Source organism: Protomyctophum parallelum (genome assembly GCF_964188405.1).
Source record: "Protomyctophum parallelum genome assembly, chromosome: 6".
Lineage (NCBI taxonomy): Eukaryota > Metazoa > Chordata > Actinopteri > Myctophiformes > Myctophidae > Protomyctophum > Protomyctophum parallelum.
In genome coordinates this window covers 30,098,646-30,124,724 of record NC_139701.1, presented here as the reverse complement: position 1 = coordinate 30,124,724, position 26,079 = coordinate 30,098,646, and the positions used below count along the sequence as shown (strand labels likewise).

The following is a 26,079-nucleotide window of genomic DNA, read 5'->3' as shown; positions in this document are numbered from 1 at the left end:
TGTGTTCTGACTAGGGTAAGGTAGGGGGAAAAACACAACCTATCCATGTGTTCTGACTAGGATAGGGTAGGGTAGGGGGAAAAACACAACCTATCCTTGTGTTCTGACTAGGGTAGGGTAGGGTAGGGGGGAAAACATAACCTATCCATGTGTTCTGACTAGGGTAGAAGAAAACAAGCTGTTGATATAATAATGTAAAGGGTTTTATTATATTTTACTGGAGGGAACATTTAACATTATTGGATCCACACCTTGAGAACCTGTCCCCTCGTGGATGTGTTGTTTTTCTGTAAAGTACCATATTGGATGAATGGATTATTATTTATGATGATCATTCACTAATGTTTAATTAGTTATCTATGTCTAGAATTATTGTATTATTTCTCACCATTGTTATTTGTCACTGTCATTCGTTTGATTATCTTATTGACTGTAGTCACAGACACTGATTTAGGGTATTGAAAAGGGCCCTTGATTGCTCATCCCCACCTATATGATTGTTTGATCCCCAGCCTATATAAGAGTGTTTGTTACACTGTCATTTGTTTATTCTGATGAAGGCTAGCAGGCTGAAAGATGAATACATTTACAATAACTTTATGCAGCCAGAGTGTGCGACACTTTGTTTCCAGTAGTCAGCACCTCACCGCAGCTATTTGTCTTTTTTAACATGCCAAAATTCATTTTTGTAACAGTATGTGTATGTGCATCTTTTTCCAAATGGTGGTTATTTCAGTTGCAAAACTTTCCACATGAGAGTAACAAATTATAGCTCATATTAGCATTGGGTGTCATTTTACGGCAGCCAATTATACAAAAAAACAGAGACATTGTGTATGCCAATTGAGAGGCAAAGGACAAATAAAAACACCTAACGAATGGGAAAAACAACTTACATCGTCCTGACAAGGAGATACCATGGAATCTCTTCAACTCGTTCTCTGGAGAGGAACAGAAAGACGAGGAGTAAAAGAGAGAGAGGAGAAGATGGGGGGGGGGGGGGGTAGTCACAGAGACAAACACACAAACAAAAGATGATTGTGATGAAAACTTTACAGCAAAGCTGTTCCCCATAAAGAGAAACGTGCACCTTGTCTGGTGGCTTGCTGTGAGAGTCACTTGTACAAAGGCTTCCCTGCACGGAGGCGAGCAAATGCTGAGAAAGTCTGCGAGAGACTGTGTTTACAACGTAAATGGTTGGAGGCATTCCCCTGATGGCAAACACTAGATGACAGGGCTTGGGAGAATGTGGCGCCGTACCAGAGAGCTCTGTGTCGTGATTATACCACCGACACGGCACTAGACTTAAGGCCCACTCCTGCTGACGCTAGAACAGGCACGCCACCGCATCTGAGGCGCTCGCTCGCTTCAGGTGTGTTGGAAATGCTGAACAGAAGCATGAATGTGGAAACATTTACAGTGTAGCGCTTTCCTTTGTGCTGCAGTCCCTCGGCTATGCAACTTTTCAAAGAACATTCCACTTGTGTATTTGTGTTTATTTACTATTTAATCAAAACAGTTTATTTCACAACAGTGCAGATCTGTTTCAGAATGGAAGAATGAGCGCAGATGCATACTCTAAATATGTAATATTCATAATGCTGTTGTTTCAAACACGTACGGGATGTCATCTTGCCAGAGAATAACTCAACCATTATTCTATTCTATTCTATTTTTGTTATGCTCTCTTCAGTGGTGGAAAGTACATTTACCAATTACCAAGTACTTTACTTAAGTATCATTTTTAGGTATTTGTACTTTACTTGAGTATGTCAAATTTACAGCACTTTTACTTCTAGGCAAATATTGTACTTTTACTCCATTACAATTATTTGACAATTTTAGTTAGGTCTACTTTGCAGATTTAGATTACTACAAAACATACATTAACCACTTCAGCTGTGTATACAGTTCGGCCATTTGAAAATAGCCGATCTCTGCTATTTTCAAAGGATTTTTATACATTTTGAAAACTTGAAATGGGACATTGTGTATATTGAGTACTTTCTACTTTTGGTACTTTAAGTACATTTTGATGCCAATACTTTTGTACTTTCACTCATTTTGAAATCTGGACTTTTACTTTTTTCCACCACTGGCTCTCTTACTTGCAGAGGGGTCCGGTGTAGTTCTCATACTCTAGTGTAGTTCTCTTACTTGCAGAGGGGTCCGGTGTAGTTCTCAGGGCAGAGGCAGGCGTACTTACTTGCAGAGGGGTCCGGTGTAGTTCTCAGGGCAGAGGCAGGTGTACTTACTTGCAGAGGGGTCTGGTGTAGTTCTCAGGGCAGAGGCAGGCATACTTACTTGCAGAGGGGTCCGGTGTAGTTCTCATACTCTAGTGTAGTTCTCTTACTTGCAGAGGGGTCCGGTGTAGTTCTCATACTCTAGTGTAGTTCTCTTACTTGCAGAGGGGTCCGGTGTAGTTCTCAGGGCAGAGGCAGGCGTACTTACTTGCAGAGGGGTCCGGTGTAGTTCTCAGGGCAGAGGCAGGCATACTTACTTGCAGAGGGGTCCGGTGTAGTTCTCAGGGCAGAGGCAGGCATACTTACTTGCAGAGGGGTCCGGTGTAGTTCTCAGGGCAGAGGCAGGCATACTTACTTGCAGAGGGGTCCGGTGTAGTTCTCAGGGCAGAGGCAGGCATACTTACTTGCAGAGGGGTCCGGTGTAGTTCTCAGGGCAGAGGCAGGCGTACTTACTTGCAGAGGGGTCCGGTGTAGTTCTCAGGGCAGAGGCAGGCGTACTTACTTGCAGAGGGGTCCGGTGTAGTTCTCAGGGCAGAGGCAGGCGTACTTGTCGGGTCCATGCAGACAGGTGCCTCCATGGGCGCATTGGTGCCTCTCGCAGACGTCCACCTCCACCTCACAGTCCGCGCCCGCGTAGCCGATCTCGCAAGCGCACTCGTAGCTCGTCCCCCTGACGCTGCAGTTGCCGTGGACGCAGGGGCCCAACGCGCAGGTGTCCGTGAAGAAGTCGCAGTGCCTCCCGGCCCAGCCCTCGGCGCAGCTGCAGTTGTACGCGTTGAAGAGGTCCTGGCACTCGCCTCCATTCAGGCAGGGGTTGTCGGGCCAACACACCGCCGCCCCACTGCAGCCGCTCTGCGGGGGGAGCGGTGACACGCGGACGAACTGCTCCCGCTGCACACGCGGGAAGTTGACCTCCATGGAGCTGTGGTAAGGCAGGGCAATGCCCCCGATCTCCACGGTGCCCAGGCATCCGGCCAGCATCCAGCCCGCGTCGGGACCCAGGCCCCCGACAAAAATGTCCACGTCCTGGCCGAGGAAGTCGAGGTTGCCCGCTTGGCTGGTGGAGGTGCTGGCCTCCTCTGCATCCTCGTCCAGCACCAGGGTCCACCTGGAGGCGTGCGCCCAGGGCGCCGCCATGAAGAGGTGGACGCTGTGCCACTCCCCGTCGCAGACGCTCCTCCGGCTGCTAAGGCTGACCGCGGTCAAGCGCTCCGCCCCCTCCTCGTCTCCGGGCGTGTTTTCCTCGGCGGTGTTCTGCAGCTCCATGAAGAGCAGGCTGTCCTGGATGGAGACGGTGATGAAGGCAGAGGCCTGCTCTGCATGCAGGATGGCCGCGTGGCATTTCCGCGTGCGCAGGCTCAGCGAGAGGCTGGTCAGCTTGCGGGAGATGCGGCCGTTTCCCCGGTAGGTCAGCACGCGGCTGTTGTCCAGGAAGGTTCCGTTGGAGTGGCCTGGAAGAGATAACCATCATTCAATCAATCGTTTATTTTATGGATGATCTTAGTTTTATGTAAACCTCGAACCAGACAATTTTAAGGATTGAAAAGACAGAAAAATAAGGGACCGGGTTCACCTTGAAAAGGAAGGTGGATAACTTAGCTCAGCATTTAAACATTTAATTAATTTAATGTATTATTTTGTTGAGTCTAACAATCTACTGGTCATACAGTATGCATGCACAAAGTCTATTAATTAAGGAAATGTTGCAGACTTGTGATTCTGAGCCTGTGGCTCATTGCCAGATCACGTAAGTGTCCAAAGAAAGGGCTTGAGAAAAACCTTCAAATCCAATCAGTATCACATTTTTGAAGTTGTATCGTAATGTGTTTTGTGTTCATCAATAAATGACCTTCTTCACCTTGTGTCTGCATTTCTATATCACCTTTTATCCAAAGCACACACACACACACACACACCCACACCCACACCCCCCCCCCCCCCACACACACACACACACCCCCCCCCCACACCCCCCCCCCCCACACACACACACACACACACACACACACACACACACACACACACACACTGAATTAAAGGTTTAATGAAGTATGTTTCATCTGATGATGATGATGACTTTGTCAGCCTTCTGATTGGTCCCTGACTGACTAACCAGCAGGCTATTTCTGCCTGGTTCTGCCTTGTTTCTGTTGAATTTACTAAAACATCTTTTTTGGAAAAAACTAAAAACAAACATGACATGCCCAGTCACCATGCTGCACCTGTGATGTTCTTTTTTACTGACACCAAGTTTAAAATCAGAATTGAATGCACAGAATATCAATACGAAGCAACTGAAAAACATGTTATTTCAATGGTAGTGGATGGAGAGAGAGGATTTTTGCCCAACCACGAAACGGCAACCAATGGGTGTGAAGAGGGGTTACAACCATGGGCGGGACTTGATAAAGGGTGAATTGAATACTATTAAAATCCTGTTTGAGATATTTGATAGAAACCTGCCTGTACACAACCATTGCGGATTTTCCCAGGGGAAAAAGGATAATCTGGCCAGAGTTCAGTCCTACTGAACACACACTGGCAGGTTAAAGGCAGTATGGAGCCAACATATTCCATACTGTATGCCAGGGATATAAGAATGGCTATTTGCAAAACAAACAAGATTAGCTAGGAAGCATACAGTACAAGCCCAACATTCCCAACCATTTCGGAATCAAGGTCCGCTTGAAACTCTGACCAATCTGACCACGTATCTGACCACTTAACAAGTCAGATGGGTGGCTTGCGTGCATTTTCAGAATCAGAGCATGTGTTTTTAGATTATTTTTTTATCAATGGAACTAACAAAGTATACTCTAAGTTCCTATTTAGTGGTATCACAATTAAAACAAATTTCAAGGTTTTAAAGAAAACATATGACATTTGTTTCACATTAATATTGCAATAGCCTCAGAGTCCTGGACCACAGGTTGGGAAACACTACAACATGAACACAAATAGGAGAATGCACCGGAGGAATCACAGTAGGGTTTCACTACAGCTATGTATGTATAGCACAAATACTTTTGGGAAAACCTGGAGGCATTTTCTCAGCATTAGTTAAAGTTTCATCACTGAGTCAGGAAAACCCAACAGTATCTTTACTTAGCCTAGGGCAAAATGTATAAAGGATCTGCATTTTAAAATCAACAAAGCGCATCGCTATGTGTGAGTTATGAGCTTGTACATCAGCTAGCTACCGCAGTGGGGTGTAACTGTAAACTGCCTGTTTTCATGGCATTGAGCTAGACCATGATAAGAATGTTGAGAGTACATTCTACTGAAAGCCAATAAATGTATTGTTCATTAACGAGCAATGCTATTTTAAATAAATCGTAACCCTATTTCAACAATAACCGTTATATTTTGGTGAACCTGGAGAGTACAACTGTACACTGTATATGCAACCAAAGACTTACACTCGTATCCTTCATTGAGCATCTTGCATTCAGCATCTGCTGGGCAAGGGGACAGCTCACACCACCTGACCTCCTCACAGCGCCGCCCTGATGTGCTGGAGGGGCAGGTGCAGGAGAAATCATCCCACATGGAGTAGCACATGCCTCCGTTCAAACAGGGGTTCCTCTGCACAACAAGAAGCAAGCCAGAAAAGACTCTGATCAACCTACTGTACGTTTGTCTAGTCCTCTTGGAATTCACTTGCATGCATTGTGTATAGACTTTTGTGCTGGTCTGCGTTTCATTTAGAGAATTATAGGAACACTTTTGCACAATCTGACACTGCTACTTCCTCACCTTACAGACATTGTCCCCGGAGCATCCGGCAGTCACGTTGGCCATGTGCTCCAGGGGAAAGGACCTCACCGATGTATCCAGCCCAAAGAACTGCAGCCTGATGTCATTGATCCTCAGGTCCTGCAGGCATCCCTTAAAGTGTCCCCCAAACGCTGAGGCCTCCATGTGCTCCGGGAGACCCCCCACGTAGACCATGTCCCCCGCCTGGACGTTGACCGGCGTCACCGCCGCGTAGACCTGTTTGTAGATCCGACCAGCGTAGAGCGCCATGTCATAGCGTGCCACCTCCACGCTCACAAAGTGGCTGTCTCCATCGTTGACCATGCTCTCCCCCTTCAGGACCTCTACGCTGTTGACCTGAGAATAGGGGTGGATCTATGACTATTTTGGGCATGTAATTGTAGGTGAAAAGCTTGCTATTGGCAAAAGCATCTGTCCCCTCAAACAAAGGATCAGTGAACATTAGCCCCTTTCGGGACCCTACATAAAGCTTTTCTGAAATTTTGTTGAGTTTTATGTTGGGTCCCTGGTCACTACTATATTTTCGTATGTGAATTCCAGAACGCGGAAGTAGACATTCTCTCTAAAATATAATCTGCGCCATGTGACGGCATTTTTTTGATTGAGTTATTCTGAATTCGGTAACTTTAAGTACCTATACATCCCGCTGCGAATATCTCCTGTGGCGCGGAAGCCGTTAAGTATTTTTATTCTTTGTTTGACCGATTTGGTCGCTTTATTTCTTCTTGTTTGTTTACCGTTTATTGTACCGCCTCCCGGTGTGCGGTTGGCTTGTGCGGCTACGTCCCTGCCTCTGATCTGCTGTGTCATAGCTATAGCGCCACTAGCTAGCCAGATAGGCGGTACAATGAGGTGTCAATAAACAAGGAAGGAAGAGAAGAATCCAAGCGTCCAAATCGGGCAAACATATATTAAAAATAATTAACGGCTTCCGCGCCACAGGAGATATTCGCAGCGGGATGTATGGGTACTTATACTTTACATATTCAGAAAGCCTCACACTGAAAAATATCGTCACAGAGCGCAGGGAGGCGCTAAACATGTTGTTTATGTTTAAGAATGGGTGCGTACCAGGTGGCATGGTAGTAGTGCAACAGGACCCAATGCTATCTGGGTCGTCAAAATGTCAGAAACTTCAGTAGCATTTGGGTTCTGCTTGGAGGGCTAAGTGAACATTAAAGTTCAATAAGAAGAATGTGGAGATATGCATAGGAACCTATGTGTGCAGGTACGGGGAACAAATTAGGTGACGCACCCAGCTATTCAGGTGTTACATTAATAAGAGTTGTCATTAAAGCCACACATGAGGATACACGCCAGTCTCGTCAAGATTATTATACAGAGTTGATACAGCGCCTGTTACAAAGAAAATATGTAATTTCAATCACCTCTTCCCTTAGGTTAGGGCGAATAACAGATTACGCTTCAGAGAGGGGGTGATGTGACAGGAGGTTCTGTCAGAGAGAGTTATACTGGATCCATACCGTAGATTCTAGAACGTCTACAACCTCTAGGTTTAAAGGATGATTTTGACATGATACTATAAGTAGATCACAATAGATTATGTGATGTGTCATGATCTTTGCTTTATGATGGCTACTGCCTGATGTCTGCATTTTTCTTAGTTTTTAGTTTTCTGTTTGTAAATAATCTGATTTGTGGTGTTTACTGTGTCAGTGTCTTTTGGTTTTGTAGTGCACTTATTTGTAGGACTACAACGCCCTTGAGGTTTGTCACTGACATGTTTGGCACAGGTGTGATACATTGATCAATTAACTGATGAGACCTGAAGGTCTATGACCAAACATCTTGCTAAAAAACAAGAAAATCTGTATAAAAAGTTAATTAATGAAAAATACTTTAAAACCGCGCTTCTCGGTTATTCGATGAATCAAAAAAGTAATCGAGAGAATGACGGCTAAGAAAATATTCCATAGTTGCAGCCTTACCTGAACTCTGACCCTGCCGTCCTGCAGCCAGATGGCCAGGTAGTGGCGGTCACTGTTAGCCAGCGCCAGCAGCAGTCCAGTCTGCCTCCGTGTGCGAACAAACAGGGAGATGGTGAGGTCGTGACCCTGGTCATCAGTGATGTTGAACATGGCATAGCTTGGAGAGTCCTCGCTCCAAAAGCGCCCCGTCACGTATTCTACACAAACAAGCCCAGCAATGTGTCATTCCATCAGGTAAGAACTGCGATTAATTTAATTTTTTTATAGTTCAATGTAAAAATGGAGAAAGGCCTTATAAATACAGGGACAAATATACACTGGAATGGAAGAAGTCTTTCTTGGGTAATTAGTAGGGACCAAAAAGCTAAATCTCAATCTTCTCATCAATCTCATCTGAATGTGTGCAAAATGTAGCCTGTCAAATCTTGTTTAAATAACATTGTATCTTTAATGCAAGATGGAAAACTCAACATTGTGTAAAAGGAAACCAGTATCTTTAGTTGCTAAATGACGCTCTACTAATTCACTACCTAGGAAGTCAAACAGGAAGAGGGCCATTTTAGCAGCCATCAGCCCTCATGTATACTATTACTATAGTGCACATAACCAGAGTGTCAGCACTTTCCTCTGCAGGTTGGTAGATCACTGATAACATATGGTAGAACACACACTATATCTGATAGGTCACATCTCACATAACTGCTTATCTGATAACACTGTCAAACTCGTTCCCATTCTGTAAGCATTGTGCAATACAGCTTGTCTGTCTGTGGCACGTGCGTGCACGTCTGTGTGTTTGTCCTTCATGAAAAACAACAACATCGAATTTACTTTTGGGAAAGGATGTAGAACTAGAAATCACGCAGTCAGTGCATTATCATTATCATTACAATAATATAATATAGTATTTGCAATCAACATTATTGATTGCGATTTCAGGTACTTTTCTTGGTATGCCCTCCATCTCTCCAACATGGACTCCATTCCAAGTATACCTTAATCCAGTCCTATAATAGGATCTTTCCCTCTCTCTCTCTGACTCGATCATGACTCAAGCGTGAGGACTCTTGACTGGCCTAATCTCTACTCAATCTACTGCCAAGACCCAAAGATGCTGTTTAATTACCCAGTTAAATGATGTTGACTGAGTTTCCATTCCATTACCTTCCAAATCAAGTGTGTCTTAATGCTGTATGTCTTGAGAGAGAAAGTAGCTAAAGTCTAAATCCCTGGAACTTGAATCTTTATGTTGACGCAACAAGCCTGATTTTAACCTGGGATAACCTTGTGGGAAACCAAACATATTAGAAAGTAAAATGTGGGAGTGGGAGGTCCAAACAGTACAAAGTACAAACTCTGGCAAAAAACTACATGTGTATGTGTATTTACTATTTAGCTGTTAACTAAGTAAGGGAACCCCCCCACCTGTGGTTGAAGTAGCTCTCCTACTTCTACTCATTTCTATTGGCCTATAGCTGTAGACATACCGTCTGTACAGTCCTGTCCCTCGTAAGGCCTGGGACACCTGCACTGGTAGTTCTGCCACAGGTTGATACATTGGCCTCTGTTTTGACAAGGCACTTCCAGGCAGCGGTCCCGGTGGCTGCAGCCAGGGGACACATTAACAGCCGAATGGCTCAGCCACTCTGCGGGGACAACCAGCTGTGAGTCCACGAACACATCCTGCATGCAGCCAATGAAGGCTGGGAGCTCCGTGTCCTTGGTGTGACCATTTGTGTGTTCGAGCACTCCTCCGATGAAGGTGCTCTTGAGGGGCGATGCCAGCCCAGCCAGAGCGGTGTTAATCGGGGCCACCCTCTGGCAATCCTGGTTCTCACAGGCCCCGCTGTCATCTTTGAGTCTTAGACTGAGTAGCCATTTCCCCAGCACTACCTCGACGGAGTGCCACTCTCCGTCTGTAACGTTATGTGGGAGCTCCAGCACCTGGCTGGGGGTCTCCCTTTCGTCCCCAGTCGAGGTCTCCCTTCTTAGGGAGAGACGCAACTGCCCGGCCTCCAGGTCCAGCCCCAGCAGCTGCCCTCTGCTGGTCCTCTGGAAAAGCAACGCCCGGGGCAGAACAGTCCGGAAGCTGAGGCTGATATTACAGGAGGCGTCGCTCTCCACCATGGGGACCTGCAGGAGCAGGTAGCCACTGTGTTCAAAGGAGAAGGCGGTGGACGTCACGCAAAGGGGGCCAGTGTAACCAGAAGAACAGGAGCAGATGTAGCCATGATTATTATTATTATCAGTCAGGAAGGGAGAACAGGAGCCGTCATTCTGACACTCGTGGCCCTTGCAGCCCACCAGCTCTAAATCACAGTTCGCACCACTGTAGAGGACTCCATCTCGGCTCTGCTGTAGACAGTGGCACACATAGCCTCCCGAGCGACTCTCGCACATGCCCCCGTTCCGACACGGCCTTGAGTCACAATGGTCTATGAACTCCTGACAAAAGGAACCTGTGATAGAAATAGTTAGTTATTATTTCACCTGATTCCTTTTCTGATTGAGAAAAAACTACAACTTTTAGGTTACTTTACAATTACATGTTACAAGCTACCTAATAAAGAGATTGACATTAAAGAATACCATCGTACTGTAGGCAGCTTTGATTTCTGCTCACAAAAATCAATTACTGACATTAAGTGCCATCATCAACAAGTCGCATTCATATACTGTACTCTGGCTGAGCCATTATGACTATATATGTTGCATAACAGCTTGGCAGTGCCCAGTCTGCCCAGGTAGTACTAGTATAGACCATGCAGTGTGCCATGGACCTGTCCTCTCTATGACCTGATCCATCTCGTGGCACATAGCTTAGCTCTACTGTGTTTTGTCTTTGGAGCTGATGCATGCTCTGCACTGCATTAACACACGTATGATGCTAAAGTATTTTCTATTTTTAGTCCATGGATCAACTACATTCTAAAAGTATGCACTAAGTAGCAACAGTAAATCCTCTAATACAGTATGAGAATGTCTTGGTGACAACAAGAATAAATGGCTGTTCCTAATAATCCAACCATTCACTGAATTCATTATTTACTTTGTGACAAAAGAACACAGAAAATGACGGGTGAACAGAAAATGACACATTTCGATCAATACGATCAAGTCTTTATACCACATTACCTGGGCTGAGCAAAAGAATGGCCCAAATCCATGGTGCGGGTCTCCTCATCGTGCTTCAATAACACACTAGATGTAAATGCACCATAGTACTGTGTATGCAGTGGATCGTGTTGTGATCCTAGGCCATCTCAATGGAAGGAAGCGTGTAGCTTGTCCACCTCTCTGAAGACGTAGAGCCGTGTGCTTCCAGTCAGGAGACCAGCAAAGCCAGATCCCAGGGATTACACTAATGCTATTTGGCCACCACCTTATTGGAAGGCAGTGCCAGTGTGGCTGGTCGGATAAATGTTTAGAATGCTGCCCTGAGCAGGCAACAGGCTCCTAGTCTTGTTTGTACACAAATGCATAAATGAACACTGAGGATTATATAGTTTATATAGTTTTTATAGTTATAGTGTTATAGTATTCGAAGAGCAACTTTTAACTGCACATGCAGCTTTGGAAGAGAACACAGGATTGGAAATGTTTCAATTGTATTTCAGTGTTCGTCAAATACTTTACAACAGTGTACAATTTCTCCACAGTGCATTATGAAGATTTATTGAATCTTGCCCTGTATACCTGGATAATGCACAATGAAGTCTATCAATTGCATTCTGATATTGAATGCAATTGCAGGTGCAGGGGACCTTTGTGTGAGACTCAAATGTTATTTTGACCAATTTGTATGTTGAGTTAATATTATATAACTAACACAACTGCGGTGGCTGGAGGTGGTCTCCTTATTCTTCCATTGAGAATGGCACTTAGTTTACACTCAAAGGACTACAATGGAAATAAGCTTGTTATATGCTCTTGTTTTTTACATACCGGTAGACATATATGATGAGTGTATGCATTTTTGTTAATCAATCAATCAATCAACATTTAGACCCTGTGTTCGGGTAAGAAAACTACTGTTTCATAAGACGTATATCCTGAAGCTCTCCCTTATATACTAGGCGACACAGAGCGTTATGTCTTAGTTCAGCAGTACAAATTTCGGCCCGGGTTCAAATCCCTGTTAGGACATAAACCTTAACTTAACGTGATTTAAAAAAACATGTGGTTCTGGAGGGCAGCTACAGATGAAGCCTGCAGCATGCTGGTGGTCATAGACTGCAGGAAGCTGAGGTTCACTGCCATAGAGTAAACATTACCTGTGGTTCCTGGAGGGCAGCTACAGATGAAGCCTGCAGCATGCTGGTGGTCATAGACTGCAGGAAGCTGAGGTTCACTGCCATAGAGTAAACATTACCTGTGGTTCCTAGAGGGCAGCTACAGATGAAGCCTGCAGCATGCTGGTGGTCATAGACTGCAGGAAGCTGAGGTTCACTGCCATAGAGTAAACATTACCTGTGGTTCCTAGAGGGCAGCTACAGATGAAGCCTGCAGCATGCTGGTGGTCATAGACTGCAGGAAGCTGAGGTTCACTGCCATAGAGTAAACATTACCTGTGGTTCCTGGAGGGCAGCTACAGATGAAGCCTGCAGCATGCTGGTGGTCATAGACTGCAGGAAGCTGAGGTTCACTGCCATAGAGTAAACATTACCTGTGGTTCCTGGAGGGCAGCTACAGATGAAGCCTGCAGCATGCTGGTGGTCATAGACTGCAGGAAGCTGAGGTTCACTGCCATAGAGGACCCACCAGGAGCGCTCCACGCAGTGCCCTCCATGCATGCAGGGGCTGCTGCCGCACTCATTGATGTCCAGCTCACACTGGCGCCCCTCAAACCCTGGCCCGAACACACACAATGTTTCACTCGCACCTGGTAATATACTGTTGGTGTCGGGCAGAAACACATCTCCATATTTAAGCTTTTTGTGCTTTTTCATAATTAACGCCCTAGCCTACTTGATCATACTACAGTGTCACACAAAAGCAGCAAAAGTAGCAGATCCACAAGCTCAAAATGTGGCGCGAAGCGACAGGTTTTGAGCTTGTCGATCTGCAACTTTTTCTGCTTTTGAATTTGAATCCTGAAAAGTACCATTTTTGGACATAATGAGGTTTCCACCCGACAGAGATGATATATTTATTTCAATTTCAGTTATGTATAAATTAGATCAATTACACAAGCAACACACCCAGTCGTATTTCCCATAGGAGTATGTCCTTGGCATGAAAAGGTTTCAGCACCACTCATATAGAAACATACGTTTTTCAGAAAACCATGCCTCAGGTTTTAATGGGTTAAGACACAAGCTGCCAGCGAGGCCTCGTCTCGGCATGGCTGGCAACCAGCTTGAGGACGAGCCAAACCTCCTCCTCATCTTTCTCCTTCTTTTTGCCGGTGTTTCTTTCTGTGCACTTTATCTGCCAACCTGTCACTCTCATTCCTTCCTTTCCACGTGTCGCTTGTGATTGGCACATCCCCATCTGCACCATATTGAAACAAACTTAAACGTTTCTTAGAATTGCATGCTTCAGCTGCGGCTGCAGGCTACAGGTGGGCGACTGGCATTTATTCAGACACAAAGCAGAGCAAAACCTCAGGCTTGACAGTTAATTAAGTAACTAAATGCTTCATTTATTCTCCACAGATGGCTTATCATGTGTGTGTGTGTGTGTGTGTGTGTGTGTGTGTGTGTGTGTGTGTGTGTGTGTGTGTGTGTGTGTGTGTGTGTGTGTGTGTGTGTGTGTGTGTGTGTGCACTTGCTTGTGAGTGTAATGTATACTGTATAGATGCAATGTTGGGGTTCATGGCCTTTCTTTGCCTAAGTATTAGCACCTCCAAGATAGAAATTTCTCCTAAACTAAGTGAGATTGCTTCATGTTCACCTTAGTTTTGCAGTTCATATTTGTGTTTTTATTTTTAAATTCATAGATTTTTGCTTCAATATTATTATGGGTTGAAACTTCTCTATTTCTTCTATTATTCTTGTGGACATTGTAAAGTAATTGTGTGTGATGTTTGGCAAAATGTTTAGGAGTGAGTGAGTGTGTGTGTGTGTGTGTGTGTGTGTGTGTGTGTGTGTGTGTGTGTGTGTGTGTGTGTGTGTGTGTGTGTGTGTGTGTGTGTGTGTGTGTGTGTGTGTGTGTGTGTGTGTGTGTGTGTGTGTGTGTGTGTGTGTGTGTCGGTCGCTACTTGGCCTCTTGTAGCGCCACTATGACGCTGATGGATCATCTAGATCTCTAGATCTGCATATATGGAGCCGGCCAGCAACTCTACATCTGACCTCTAACCTCAAACCCTTAGATCTCCATATATGGAGGCAGTAGAAAGAGTTGCTATACATACAACCGTTCATTCTTATATCATAGTGCTTTGTTTCAGTTATTCGGTATGTTATGCTTTAACCTTTAACTTTTAGTTATGTTATATATGCCTGAGCACTGGGCCACGGAAGCCTGCTTTTTGTACTCAGCCATTGTTAGACTACAGTAGGGTAGGCAACAGTAGGGTTCTGTTGTCACTTTATTTTGTGTGTGTCAGGTTAGTGTCTAAAACTCAAGGGTAGTTTTAGTATGCTTTTGTTTATTTCCCTGAGTTGCTCGGTGTCATTTATGATTGTTAACACCAATTTCATTCATATTGAACCCATGTAAATAGCACTTATATATTGTTTTCCACTATCCTGTATGCCACAAAAGAAAAATAAACTATAATAAAACAACTTTTGGCATTTAACCACCTTGCCTTATTTAAAATAACTGTCCTGGACTCAGTGAGTCATTACAGTGCCCTTTTTTCACTTGAGCACCTGCCCCTCTAAATGTCTGTGCATGCCACTGCTCCCCATTCCTTCGGCCTATTGGAGACAATGAATTGAACTGAACTGAAATTACCTGGCCAGCATTTACAGGTGTAGTTACCCTCATTGTCCTGGCAGGGGGCGCTGTTGAGGCAGGGTTGAGACAGACAGGGTGGTGCTAGCGTTTCACAGTGTTGGCCAATAAATGATGTGTAAGAGCAGTCACAATTATACCTGCAAGACAAGACAATAAAACTGTTATGGCGGAGCTACATGAGATCACAACTTCACTATTTAAAGATTGGCTTTTCTGGACTGCTCAATAGATAAATCCGCTTTCTTTTTAATTCAAAGCTGTTTGGCTCTCAAACACCCTGGGCTACTTACTGATTCACACCATCGATGCACAGAGCCCCATTTTGGCATGGCTGCGCTTGGCACTCATCAATGTCGTTTTCACAGCGGTCTCCCTGGAAACCAGTCTGGCAGGTGCATGTGAAGCCGTTGGAGTTGTCATGGCAACTCCCGCCATTGAGGCATGGCTGTGATTGACACTCGTCAATCTGGAGCTCACAGGTGTGGCCTGTGAACATCAAAACCAACAGGTCAAGTCAGGTCTTCATGTGTCTTCATGTGAAGGGCTGAGAGGGAAACCTCCTCTCTCTGGTTCAAGGTTTGGTCTTTTCTATTTTCAACACTTTTGCTAAAGTGGATATAGTACTTGTATTTCAAGGCAGGGTATAATATTATGCTACGTTCAGATTAGATATTAGTTGAACTATTATCTAACCACTCTGGGATGAAAAAACAAACACACAAACAATGAATTTTAAAGAATTACTCTGAGAATCTTTAAGCTAACATATCTAGGACAGAGGTTCCGCTCTAATTAAGCTGTGGAGTACAAGTAATCACCACTAGATGGTGGTCTTGTATTCTCTTTAGGAACTCACTGGAGCAGTTTTTCTTATAAATGACCCCTTAGTAAGTTCTATCATATATCTTCATACCTGTCTTTACTCTGCTGCAGGATTTGATTTGAGATTATTTGAGAGCATTTATGTTCAAACATTTTTGGTGTGATGAAACAAGAGGAATCACGTACAAAAGTAGTTCATCAACCATACTGGAAATATTATCAAAGCAAACAGTCTGTATTTTATACATCATAGCCACTTTCAAATGATTACAACTCTGATTACTCACCTGGCTTGCTTTCTGTTAACCAAAGTTAACAGGAAGAACGTAGTTTAGCACTGAAACTATACCTAATCTTACCTCAGCAGTTCTCAAAGTGGGGTCCAGAGACCCATCTACAAGTTCACAAGGTGTCACATTGTGAGACGTTGAGATTTTTAATATTAAAAAAGTGGAAGCTTTTTGTCAAATTTTATTTACAGCCCAAATCTTGTATGTGGGTTCCTAACACTTAAGTATGTTCAGATGCGGGTCCACGGCCTAATTTATACATATTAATTTGGCAGTCCTCAACATGAAAAAGAACCTGACGCAGAACAACCTAACATCATCCCACTCACCTGTAAACCCAGGTGCACAGTCACAGCTATATCTGCCCACTCTGTCTACACAGGTGGCTCCGTTCCTGCAGGGTTGCGAAAGACACTCATTCACATCGATTTGGCAGTGAGTGCCTTGGAATCCTGGCACGCAGAAGCAGGAGTATCCGCCACCTCCACTTCGGCACAGTGCCTGGTTTTGGCACGGATTTGGTGAGCAATCGTTGGCAGAAGAAAGCAGCCTCTCAGATGATGCACCTACAAAGTGATACACATATAACTGTACTTAATAGCTTTCTTATATAACAAGGTAATACTTATAAAATTGAATTGAATTTAAATTGTGGTCCTAATAGTCCTATGTTTGATGGATTGAGTACAATGGACAAAACAAGCCCCTAGGACAGGGGTGCCCACCCTTTTTTGACTTGAGAGCTACTTTAAAAATGACCAGCTCAACAAGATCTACCCACCTGAAAATAGTTTAAATATGTACCTGAGGGTGCTTTAGAATAGCGGCACTGGCATTACATATAAGACAATGGGAATGGGAAATAGAGGGGGAGAAATGGAATAGGAATTTTCTTGTATTTAATTTATAATTCTACCGATGTTTGCGCACAGCAACACTGAAAACAAAATGTTGCATTGTGGATTTGAGCTGACAGGCGCTTTTTGATGTCAATCAATCAAGTCACCTTTAATTCAAGTGGCAGATGCCAATAATTGTCTTTTATATATTTAATTGAAATATTCTTTAGGGGCATGTCATGTGATCTACTTGCACAGCCTTTGTGATCTACTGGTAGATCGCAATCTACCTTTTGGGCACCCCTGCCCTAGGAGCTTTTTGTGCATAACCTTTGACTGTACTACCTGTATGTTAGCAATTGTGTTAAAAAGTATTCAATCAATCAAAAAGATAATGTAATAATAATCAAGAAAATAACAAATCATCTTCATAGATTTAGTACCTGTGATGCTTGAGTGGAAAAGGCAGTGCACACATTTTACCCATAATGAAATATCTAACAATATCTAAATCTCTCTTTTCTTTGCTTTGGTAAAATACACTTTGATTACAATACGATTGATTGATTGATTGAATACTTTATTAACAGTTTGCAAATAGTACAGTGGTACGATTATACAATGAGGCAGGCTAAATGGACAACACTAAAAGCCCTAAGGGCTTGTTTCCATTGTGGTCCTGGACTTTTCTTCAGTCCTAAGGACACATTTATACATTTAGGGGGACTCACAAATCATCAAGGCTTCCATGGCAACACATTCTACGGTGCCAGAGCTTCATGCATTCGATTTATTGCCATGGTTACCGCACTCGACAGAAGTCAGTCATTTGAAGCATTTATTCCTCGGCACTCTGGGTCTCCTTTAATCAGCGGGCCGGGTGCCCGTGGCAAAATGCCAGAGAGCTGTGGCGTTCCAGTCTCATTTATGTACAAACATGTCATACATAATAAGTAGTGGATCAACTCACTGCCTTCTAGTGGCTAGTGTGGCACCCACTGGCATTGGGTCTCACTCTCAAGAGATGTTTCTTAAACTGATTAAGAAACCTTTGCACATACAGTGGCATATTTTAATTGACATAAACTTTACTTAACAATCACAAATTTGATGCTAAAGTATGTAACATAACATTCCTCCACTGGCTTTGGCCTTTGCTATATCCTTTCTTTATTAGGCACTTGAACCATTGTGCCATTGATCCTCATGTCTCAATAGAATGTGTCCTAAGCGCACTGTCAAGCAATCCATAATTTTGTTGTATTGTAGAGGTCTTCTTGCCCTGGCACCAAATGTTGAAAAACCATAACCAATGCATCTTTATATTATACAAATTGTCATGGCGGCCAAAAGGGATTGATTACTTCCTCAGCCATGTTAGACACGGTAATATAGCGTTGCTATGAATTTATTACAGTAGCTCTCCAGTTCCACCTCCAATAAAATAAGGTAAGGTCAACCTGGCTTTATTGATCCCAGTGGGGAAATCATAGTGTCATAGCAGCACCAGCAGTGACAATGAAACCCTGAGAGGTACAGGTTAGACCGTCAAACCAAAATAGATGATGTATATGAAAATACAAATACAAGTTCAATGAAGACACTCAGTGTAACTTCACTTAACATGAGTAACCCGGAGAAAGACGCTACTAGAGCACACGGATCTTCTTTTAAAATATTGAATCAGCAAACACGCTAATGTGTGTGTTCATCAGAGTCAAAGGCTTGATCTGTTTGTCCATTACTGACTGAAACCAGGGTTCTAAAGAAAGCTGGCTGCAGCACGAGTGTGTCTCTACATTTTATCAGATATTCAAATCAGTTTTTTCATAATAGTGCACCAATTTATTTTATAATATGAAGGCAGTCTCCAGGATTCATTATCATGGTATGACAGCCTGCCGGTTTCTAAGGACTGATTTTTACTGATAAATTATTAAAAAAAAAAAGGTCAGTAATCTTTTCCATGGATGATCAAGTCATCAGATCTCATGAGCTCAATCATTCTGGCCAATCACAGTGTCTGAAGTGGCCAAAGAAATGCAGCTGCAATCAGCCCCATCGACATGCTCAGCCACTCTCCTTGTAAATATCCAGTTTTTTCGTTTCCTTTATTTAAAAAATATATATATGTAATTTCAAAAGATTTTAAGAGAAGAATCACAACTTTTCATCAATCATTCATTTCAATTTAAAACAATTCCAAAAATGTTGGGAATTGGAATGGATTAGTTTTTTAATAAAACAATCCAATAATCCATAAATACAAATTTAAACAAACTACGCCACGTCATGAGCCTCAAACTTATATAGCGCTTTTCTGAGTACCCAAAGACGCTTTACATGGGGGTACAGAGAACAACACAAAACAACTTTAATAGAAAAAAGAAATAATCACTAGAAGCTAAAAAACATTAAAAGACAGTGAAAAGGGTTAGATCTGCTATTTTCACTAGTTTGCGTCCTGGGCAAACATCTAATTTCTCTTTTGGGTCTTGAGCTAAAAAGTTTGAGAACCACTGTCACAGCTTGTTTCCCCTGTAGCAGCTTATATATGTCTAGACTGGACTCAGCATGACCCTGGCCTGAGGTTGGAGCCAAACGGCTGCAGTCTAACCAAAATCACACTTTGACACAAGAATCAATTAAGGTATCCTTTTGGCATACACAGTAATTAGCCTATGTGGTCATTGTCCATATTCCACACACATGCGAGCAGTATATACCATGTGCACAATACAATATACTTAACATGTGTACAAGACCTTATAGGCTATATGCACATCCAAACGCAAACTCACATTGCGCACACACACGAGCTGTGACACACAAGTTATTATAATGCCTGGGTTTCGAACCCGGGCCTAGAAAGCCAATATCTTGCTGCTAGACTAAAGGGAATTCCCAGGGATATTACACTTTTACGTGATCAGGCTGAGACTGTGAGCCTCTTCTATCACACACACACACACACACACACACACACACACACACACACACACACACACACACACACACACACACACACACACACACACACACACACACACACACACACACACACACACACACACACACTATTTATATTACTTCTACAGAAAATGCTCCACTAGTTCAGATATCTGCTGCTACTGAAACACTTGCCTCTCCCCCTGATCCCAGGAGAGGTCTCAGTCCCTGGAGGATTCAGACCCAGGCCTGTTGCCTAATAGCCCATTCAATAGACAGCTCCAGCCAGCCACACATCCCCTCCCACCGCATGTAAGGTTTCTTTCAAATGCTAATGACCCTCACAATTCTTTGTGCTGTGTTATCTAGACGTTTCTGAATAACACATGTGGAGGCTCTGATATGTCCTAGACCCTGACTGATGCCTGTCACACAGTACCCTATATAGGCCTATAGGCCTACTGTAGTTGTGTGTTTGTGTTCCAATGGAGATAACAGCACATGCACTGTGCGGGTGCTTTGTGGAGTCGTGTAGGCCTAGGCTACTACATCTTTCTACACCCCCACGGGTCACTGCGACGTGGTCTACATTGTTCCATGTTTGCATTCTTTTAAACTTTTCAGCATGCAGTCAAGCAAGCATAGCCTAGTAGCAATGATGTCATGCCACGATTGAAATTCAAGGCTTAGTTTTAGAGTAGACTAGAGGCCTGTTGAACCGGTGCATACCAAAATTCAACAGCTACACGTGTTATTGTTGTTGACACGTAGGCTATACGTGCATGTGTCATTTGAGTGGCAGAATCATGAATTAATTAAAGTTCATGATAATGTATCTAGCCTACACAATTTTATAGCAAGTAGCAATTTGTGAATATAATAGTCTACAATTTTGAAATCTGTGTTAGTTGTAGACAGTTAGTGTAGCCATATGGTGATCACTGATTATTCGTTTAGCTAGGCTGTAGCTATAGGCCTATAACCGATTAGAACCAAATTAAATATAAAAAGAAAGAAAAGAGACAGAATACACAAAACACTATGCACACAGTAGCCTAGAATAAACAACTTGAAATCACTTACCATAATTTATCATAAATAGAGATGAGATTAATATAATGCGCGCAAGTAATTCAAATCTATGACGCCGAATTAAATCCATAATCATGATAGGAAATCATCCTGCTGGCTGTTTGGATGTCATGTCATAAAAGATCCTTTTCCCATGATGCGCTACATCTGCCTCACTGCCTGCAGGCTGCAGCGCGTGTGTCAACTACAGACGCACTTGAGTTGAGCGGCAAGCCTCTCCTCTCGCACACCAATCACTTGATGCCCTCTTCTCAGGCGCAATGATCCAATGGGGGTTGCCTGCAGATTTAATAACCTATACCGTATACCCAATATTGGTTCTCATCTCTTCTCTCTGCAATAGAGGTTGGTGTGAAATTGTTTTGTAAACGCATTGGACTGGAGTCATGCACATGACATATGGACCGCTGCCCACTGGCTAATAAAATAGTAAAATGTGGCCTGATTGTGATTCCAAAAATCTTAACTGCTACAGTATACAGTATATGCTATGCCTATTGCCTACTTGATATATAGGCCTATTCTGTATAGGCTATGGATGTGCCATAAGAAATAAATTCACGATTAATCCCTATTAATTAGCAAGCACACACGCACGCACACACACACACACACACACACACACACACACACACACACACACACACACACACACACACACACACACACACACACACACACACACAGCACGGATTGACAATTCCGTATACATATAGGGCTACACGCCTAGAAAATATGCGTGTATATGTACGGATAATTGCCAATCCGTACATATACACCTATACGGAATTGCCAATCCGTGCTATATTTCACTTTGTTTAGGTGACTGAACACAGCAGTGCCAGTACAGCACCACCTGACCACACACACACACACACACACACACACACACACACACACACACACACACACACACACACACACACACACACACACACGATTTTAGCTTATTTTACGTTTGAGCATGCAGCTATAATGCTCAACATATCGCACGCGTGCACACACACACACGCAAATGCACACACACTGTGGGGGGGGGGGGGGGGGGACAAACCATACATTTCTTAGATAAATTAAAGTGTTTATTTGTATATAAACCGTAAAGTTTTGTAATTTCAACAAAATTTGAAAGGGCGAAGTGGATAAGAGAATACCTCAATGAACAACTAACTCCTCATCACTGAGATACAAAAAAGAATACAAAAATACATTTTAACATATGTTATTGCTCTAGTCTACATGGTTTCCTAATAGCCTATAGTAGCCTAAAGGTTATTATAAAGTGCAGCTACAAGATGTACATTGTTTTAGTTTTGAAAAACAAATAAATTGATCATGCAGTAAACATAGTAACATGCTTTTCATGTGCAAATACACATTCATTTTCAGAGTCTTAATTTAACAACAACGTTTCGAACTGTGTCGGGCTTTCTCAAGTAGTTTCTCATACTTGAGAAAGACATCAGACACAGGTCGAAACGTTGTCCTGCCTGCTGTGTTCGTGAATAAAAGTTACCTGGAGCATTACAAAGTGAGTTGCGAACCCTTGTCTTCGTTTAGGTAGTTCAATTTGACCTGTTGAACAAATAGATGAAATTAAACCTTCACTGGTAAGATCTTCAGAGGAGGGAATTGCCCCACAGTGCCAATGTATATAAACAGGCTCTCAGTGAAGGTGGCTGTGAACGTATACAGGTGTGTGTTAGTTTCAGCGTCAAAGTATGACAGCTTCCCTTCATCCCAGTCTAGATTCATTCTGATCTTCCTGAGATTCTGCTTCTGGACTGGCAGGTCGAATTTTAGTCCCGCAGACGATTGTGCATTGTATTTTCCATAATAAAACCCTATTCTCCAGTATGCACCCTCTGTGTCTCCCTTCCTCTGGACTGAGCCTGTTGCCATGCCAAGTATCCAGTATCTGTTTCCTCCAACCTCCACATCACAGCTGTGAGTCCCTGAGTTGAAGCCCTCTGAGCCCAAGACCTGAATCCAGGTGTCAAATCGCTCCGGATTGTCGGGAAGTTCCTGTCTAACTCCGCTCCATCTCACTGTGGTCAGATCCTCAGACAGAAGGAGATCTGGGTGAGCCGTGTTGGGGTCCAGAATTATGGACCGGTGGGGGACAATCTGCCGCATCTTTTCCCATACGTTGAAGGTCAAGTTTCCCATATGCTTGGCCACATCTATCAGTGCTCCTTGGATCAGCTGTGGGTCCATCTGAGCGAGCTCTGTCTTCACTCCTTGAGGCAGAACCATAACGTTCTGCATCAAGGAGATGTCATTAGCACTAAGCTTCTGCTCTATGGTGCTGACTCTGTCTGAAAGAGTTACTATGTCTCTGTTCAATCCATGGATGAGCTCTTTCATCATTTGACTCTTCATCCCCACTTCTTCCCTCAACGCTTCCATTCTTGCTTCCTCTTCCACTTGGAGAAACCGGTGAAGCTTTGTAAACTCGTTCTTAATATTTTCCGCTGTGTACTGGTTCTGCACATCAATGTGTTTTTCTATTTTATGACAGTTGAGCTTGACTTTGTGAAGTGCCGTTAGTTTCTCCTGCAAGGGGTTCAGCACACCCACAAGTTCCTTCTTCTGCTCCAGTGCAACTTCACTGATGGGCCTGAATCTGTGGCTGGTGTGTTTTTTAGAATCTCGACACACAAGGCACACTGGTTCTTGATCATCCAGACAGAAGAGTTTGAGATTCTCACCGTGCAAACTGCAGAGGACTGCCGCTACTGCACCTCTCTGACTTCTCTCACTTAGGAAGGTCTCGCAGATGTTCTTTAACACCAAATTACCTGGTGGGTCGCTCTTTGACGATCTTCTCCGACAGAATGGGCATTCACCTTGTTTCTCTTTCCACCATCTCTGCAGACAGGCTTTACAGAAGCTGTGGCTGCATGACAGTATGACAGGATCATCAAAGATGTCACAGCATACAGGACAGCAGAAATCCTTATCTGGAACAAACAGTGGGAAGGACATTTCCTTTTTTCTCAGTTTTCCCTTGTTGTTTTATTTCTAACTTTAAGCCACTGTTCTTAGAATGTTGACATTTGACCAAAATGTCCAGTTCCAGTTCCAGTTCCAGTTTCTCCTGCAGTGGGGCAATCTGTCCTCTCTCAGCTGTAATTATGTCTGAAATCCAGAGGCTGCCAAAGCTGCCGTTTCTCTACACACTGACAAACCAGTCCAGTTAGGTACTCGCCAAGTAGTCCTATAAATATTACATTGCCAACAATACTGTTGCTCCCTCCCATGTGCTCTTATCCACTCCCACTTACAAAACAAACCACCAGTAGCACTGTATGCAAAGCAGTTATCTCTATATTTATCACATTCCAAGGAGCCTAGTGGTAAACAAGAACATGAACTTGTTTTTAGGAAATGGGACAGATAGTTAGATTAGATAGTTCTAAGGAAATTCATCCATTCACTTATCTGATACATTATCATGTCATAGTTCTTAGGAAATTCATTAATTCACTTTTTTCAGGTTGCATTGCAAGTCTTGGCGTATGTATAGCCTGCCCTATGTGTTACTGATACTATAATGGTCACTATATATAACAGCAATAGATACTTATACTGTTACTGAGAACGGTAGGCTGGAATGTGGATTTTTCTACTGTATGCTACTGGCTAGTAGGCTACTGATTAGACCTATCCTTTATGGAGAAAAGTAGAGCGAGGCTATAAGAGGTGGCAGATAGATAATGTCTAGCCCAGTCCCCAACCCCTAACTGGGTTTAGATATTCACACAAAAGTATTTCAAGTTCAACAGTCAACTTACTTGTCTGAGATGAGTAAACCACATCCATCTGATACTCCAAGTGTACACAGTATAGCTAAAACAAATGATGTACAAGGATTATTTGAAAATACTGACTTTGTGTGTGGTTTTTTGGATCATTAGCTGGATGGAATGACTGAAAAAGAGCAAGATGTGGTGACATAGGAGCCTTTACTAACTGAGTGAGGATTTATAGAATACACTTGAAGGATGTAGATCTGTACTAGGGCCTATTGTAGTAAAGGACATGCTGTCCTACTGAACTGGTTATTATCTACTGCTCTAGAACAGTGCTTTTGACATGGTGATGTATGATGACGTGTCAATGTTGTAATTTACTGGGAAGTCAGACGTAAAGAACTTCCACAGAAAAGGGAGTGAATCTCAAGATAATTAATTAAAGTGAACCGGATTGACTGGTTGAGTAACCATTAGGATTATAAAATTAATCGCATGTGTCTGCTTGCTCGTACATAAGTTGCAATCAATCTGACATGAGTTTAATATGGAAGGTTAAGAGAACAGAATACGGGCAACTATATGGGAAAGGAATAGATCAGTGGTTCTCAATCTTTTTTGAGCTCTGCCTCTGGACCAATTAGCATATGTCAGTTTTGATTCACCTAAAATTAACAAAATAAAATGAACAGTATCAATATTTCATTTCAAGCTTTCCCCTACACCACACCCAACACAACAGTGGTCCCCAGGTTGATTCTTATAGTCAGGGTGGTGGTCCCTGGTTCATAATTGCCAGGAGCAAGGCATATTTTTATGCCCCTCCTAAAATGTATTATTTATGGCCGCCAATATAATCATGTGAAATTCATACTTTGAAATGTGTTAACATTTTGAAATTAAACTTGACAAATAGGCTATTTCTCAGTTGTAAGGATCCCTAACTTGTTCCTTGTTTGTTTCATACTCATGATGTGAAATATTAAAAGCTAAAACGGCTACAATGGATATTGCATAAACGGGTGGGGCATGCATTTACAACTTGCATTATTCCCGACTTGCTTGGTCCCCAAGTAGGCGGTGCCCAAAGGAACTTGCATGGACAAAAGGCTGATTTGTTTTTGTTTTGTTCACAGCAAAGATCATGAGTGACTGGCCAGTGGCCAAACTGCCAAAAAAAAGTGTTGTAATGCGATGCATTTTTGTATGACTTGTTGTTTGTCCCTGCTTATTTGTCCCTGTATGTATCAGCTTCAATTTAATAGTGTTTTTTGTTTCATCACTTCCAAATTGAGCTCTCTCCTGATTTGATGAAATTGGTATCCGTATCCTGACCTGAAATCTATTTTCTTTTTACTAAAGAAGTGGAGATTTGGGACTTGGGTCTACCCAAGTCCCAAATCTCCACTTCTTTAGTAATTACTGAAGAAACACACTAGCAATGATTGCTTATATGT

At 43.1% G+C, this 26,079-nt stretch overlaps 2 protein-coding genes across 2 annotated transcripts in view; both read right to left on the bottom strand.

Moving 5' to 3' along the window:
- Positions 1-17,576, bottom strand: part of LOC310859931 (protein crumbs homolog 1-like) — a gene marked incomplete at its 5' end in the record, with an annotated part of 29,248 nt that extends 11,672 nt beyond the window's left edge. Inside the window, 12 exons of the mRNA XM_083766696.1 lie at positions 897-941; positions 2,746-3,694; positions 5,663-5,828; positions 6,000-6,356; positions 7,970-8,166; positions 9,457-10,428; positions 12,244-12,310; positions 12,538-12,818; positions 14,873-15,012; positions 15,166-15,361; positions 16,317-16,553; positions 17,558-17,576. Coding sequence (XP_083622822.1) covers positions 897-941; positions 2,746-3,694; positions 5,663-5,828; positions 6,000-6,356; positions 7,970-8,166; positions 9,457-10,428; positions 12,244-12,310; positions 12,538-12,818; positions 14,873-15,012; positions 15,166-15,361; positions 16,317-16,553; positions 17,558-17,576 — 3,626 coding nt within the window. The remainder of the gene's footprint in view (positions 1-896; positions 942-2,745; positions 3,695-5,662; positions 5,829-5,999; positions 6,357-7,969; positions 8,167-9,456; positions 10,429-12,243; positions 12,311-12,537; positions 12,819-14,872; positions 15,013-15,165; positions 15,362-16,316; positions 16,554-17,557) is intronic.
- A 4,887-nt stretch (positions 17,577-22,463) lies between these two features.
- LOC310859930 (zinc-binding protein A33-like) lies at positions 22,464-23,855 on the bottom strand (the record flags this gene model as incomplete). Its single annotated transcript, XM_083766695.1, has 1 exon — positions 22,464-23,855. One exon carries the CDS (start codon positions 23,853-23,855, stop codon positions 22,464-22,466), a length of 1,392 nt encoding a protein of 463 aa, XP_083622821.1.
- Between the last annotated feature and the right edge of the window lie 2,224 nt (positions 23,856-26,079).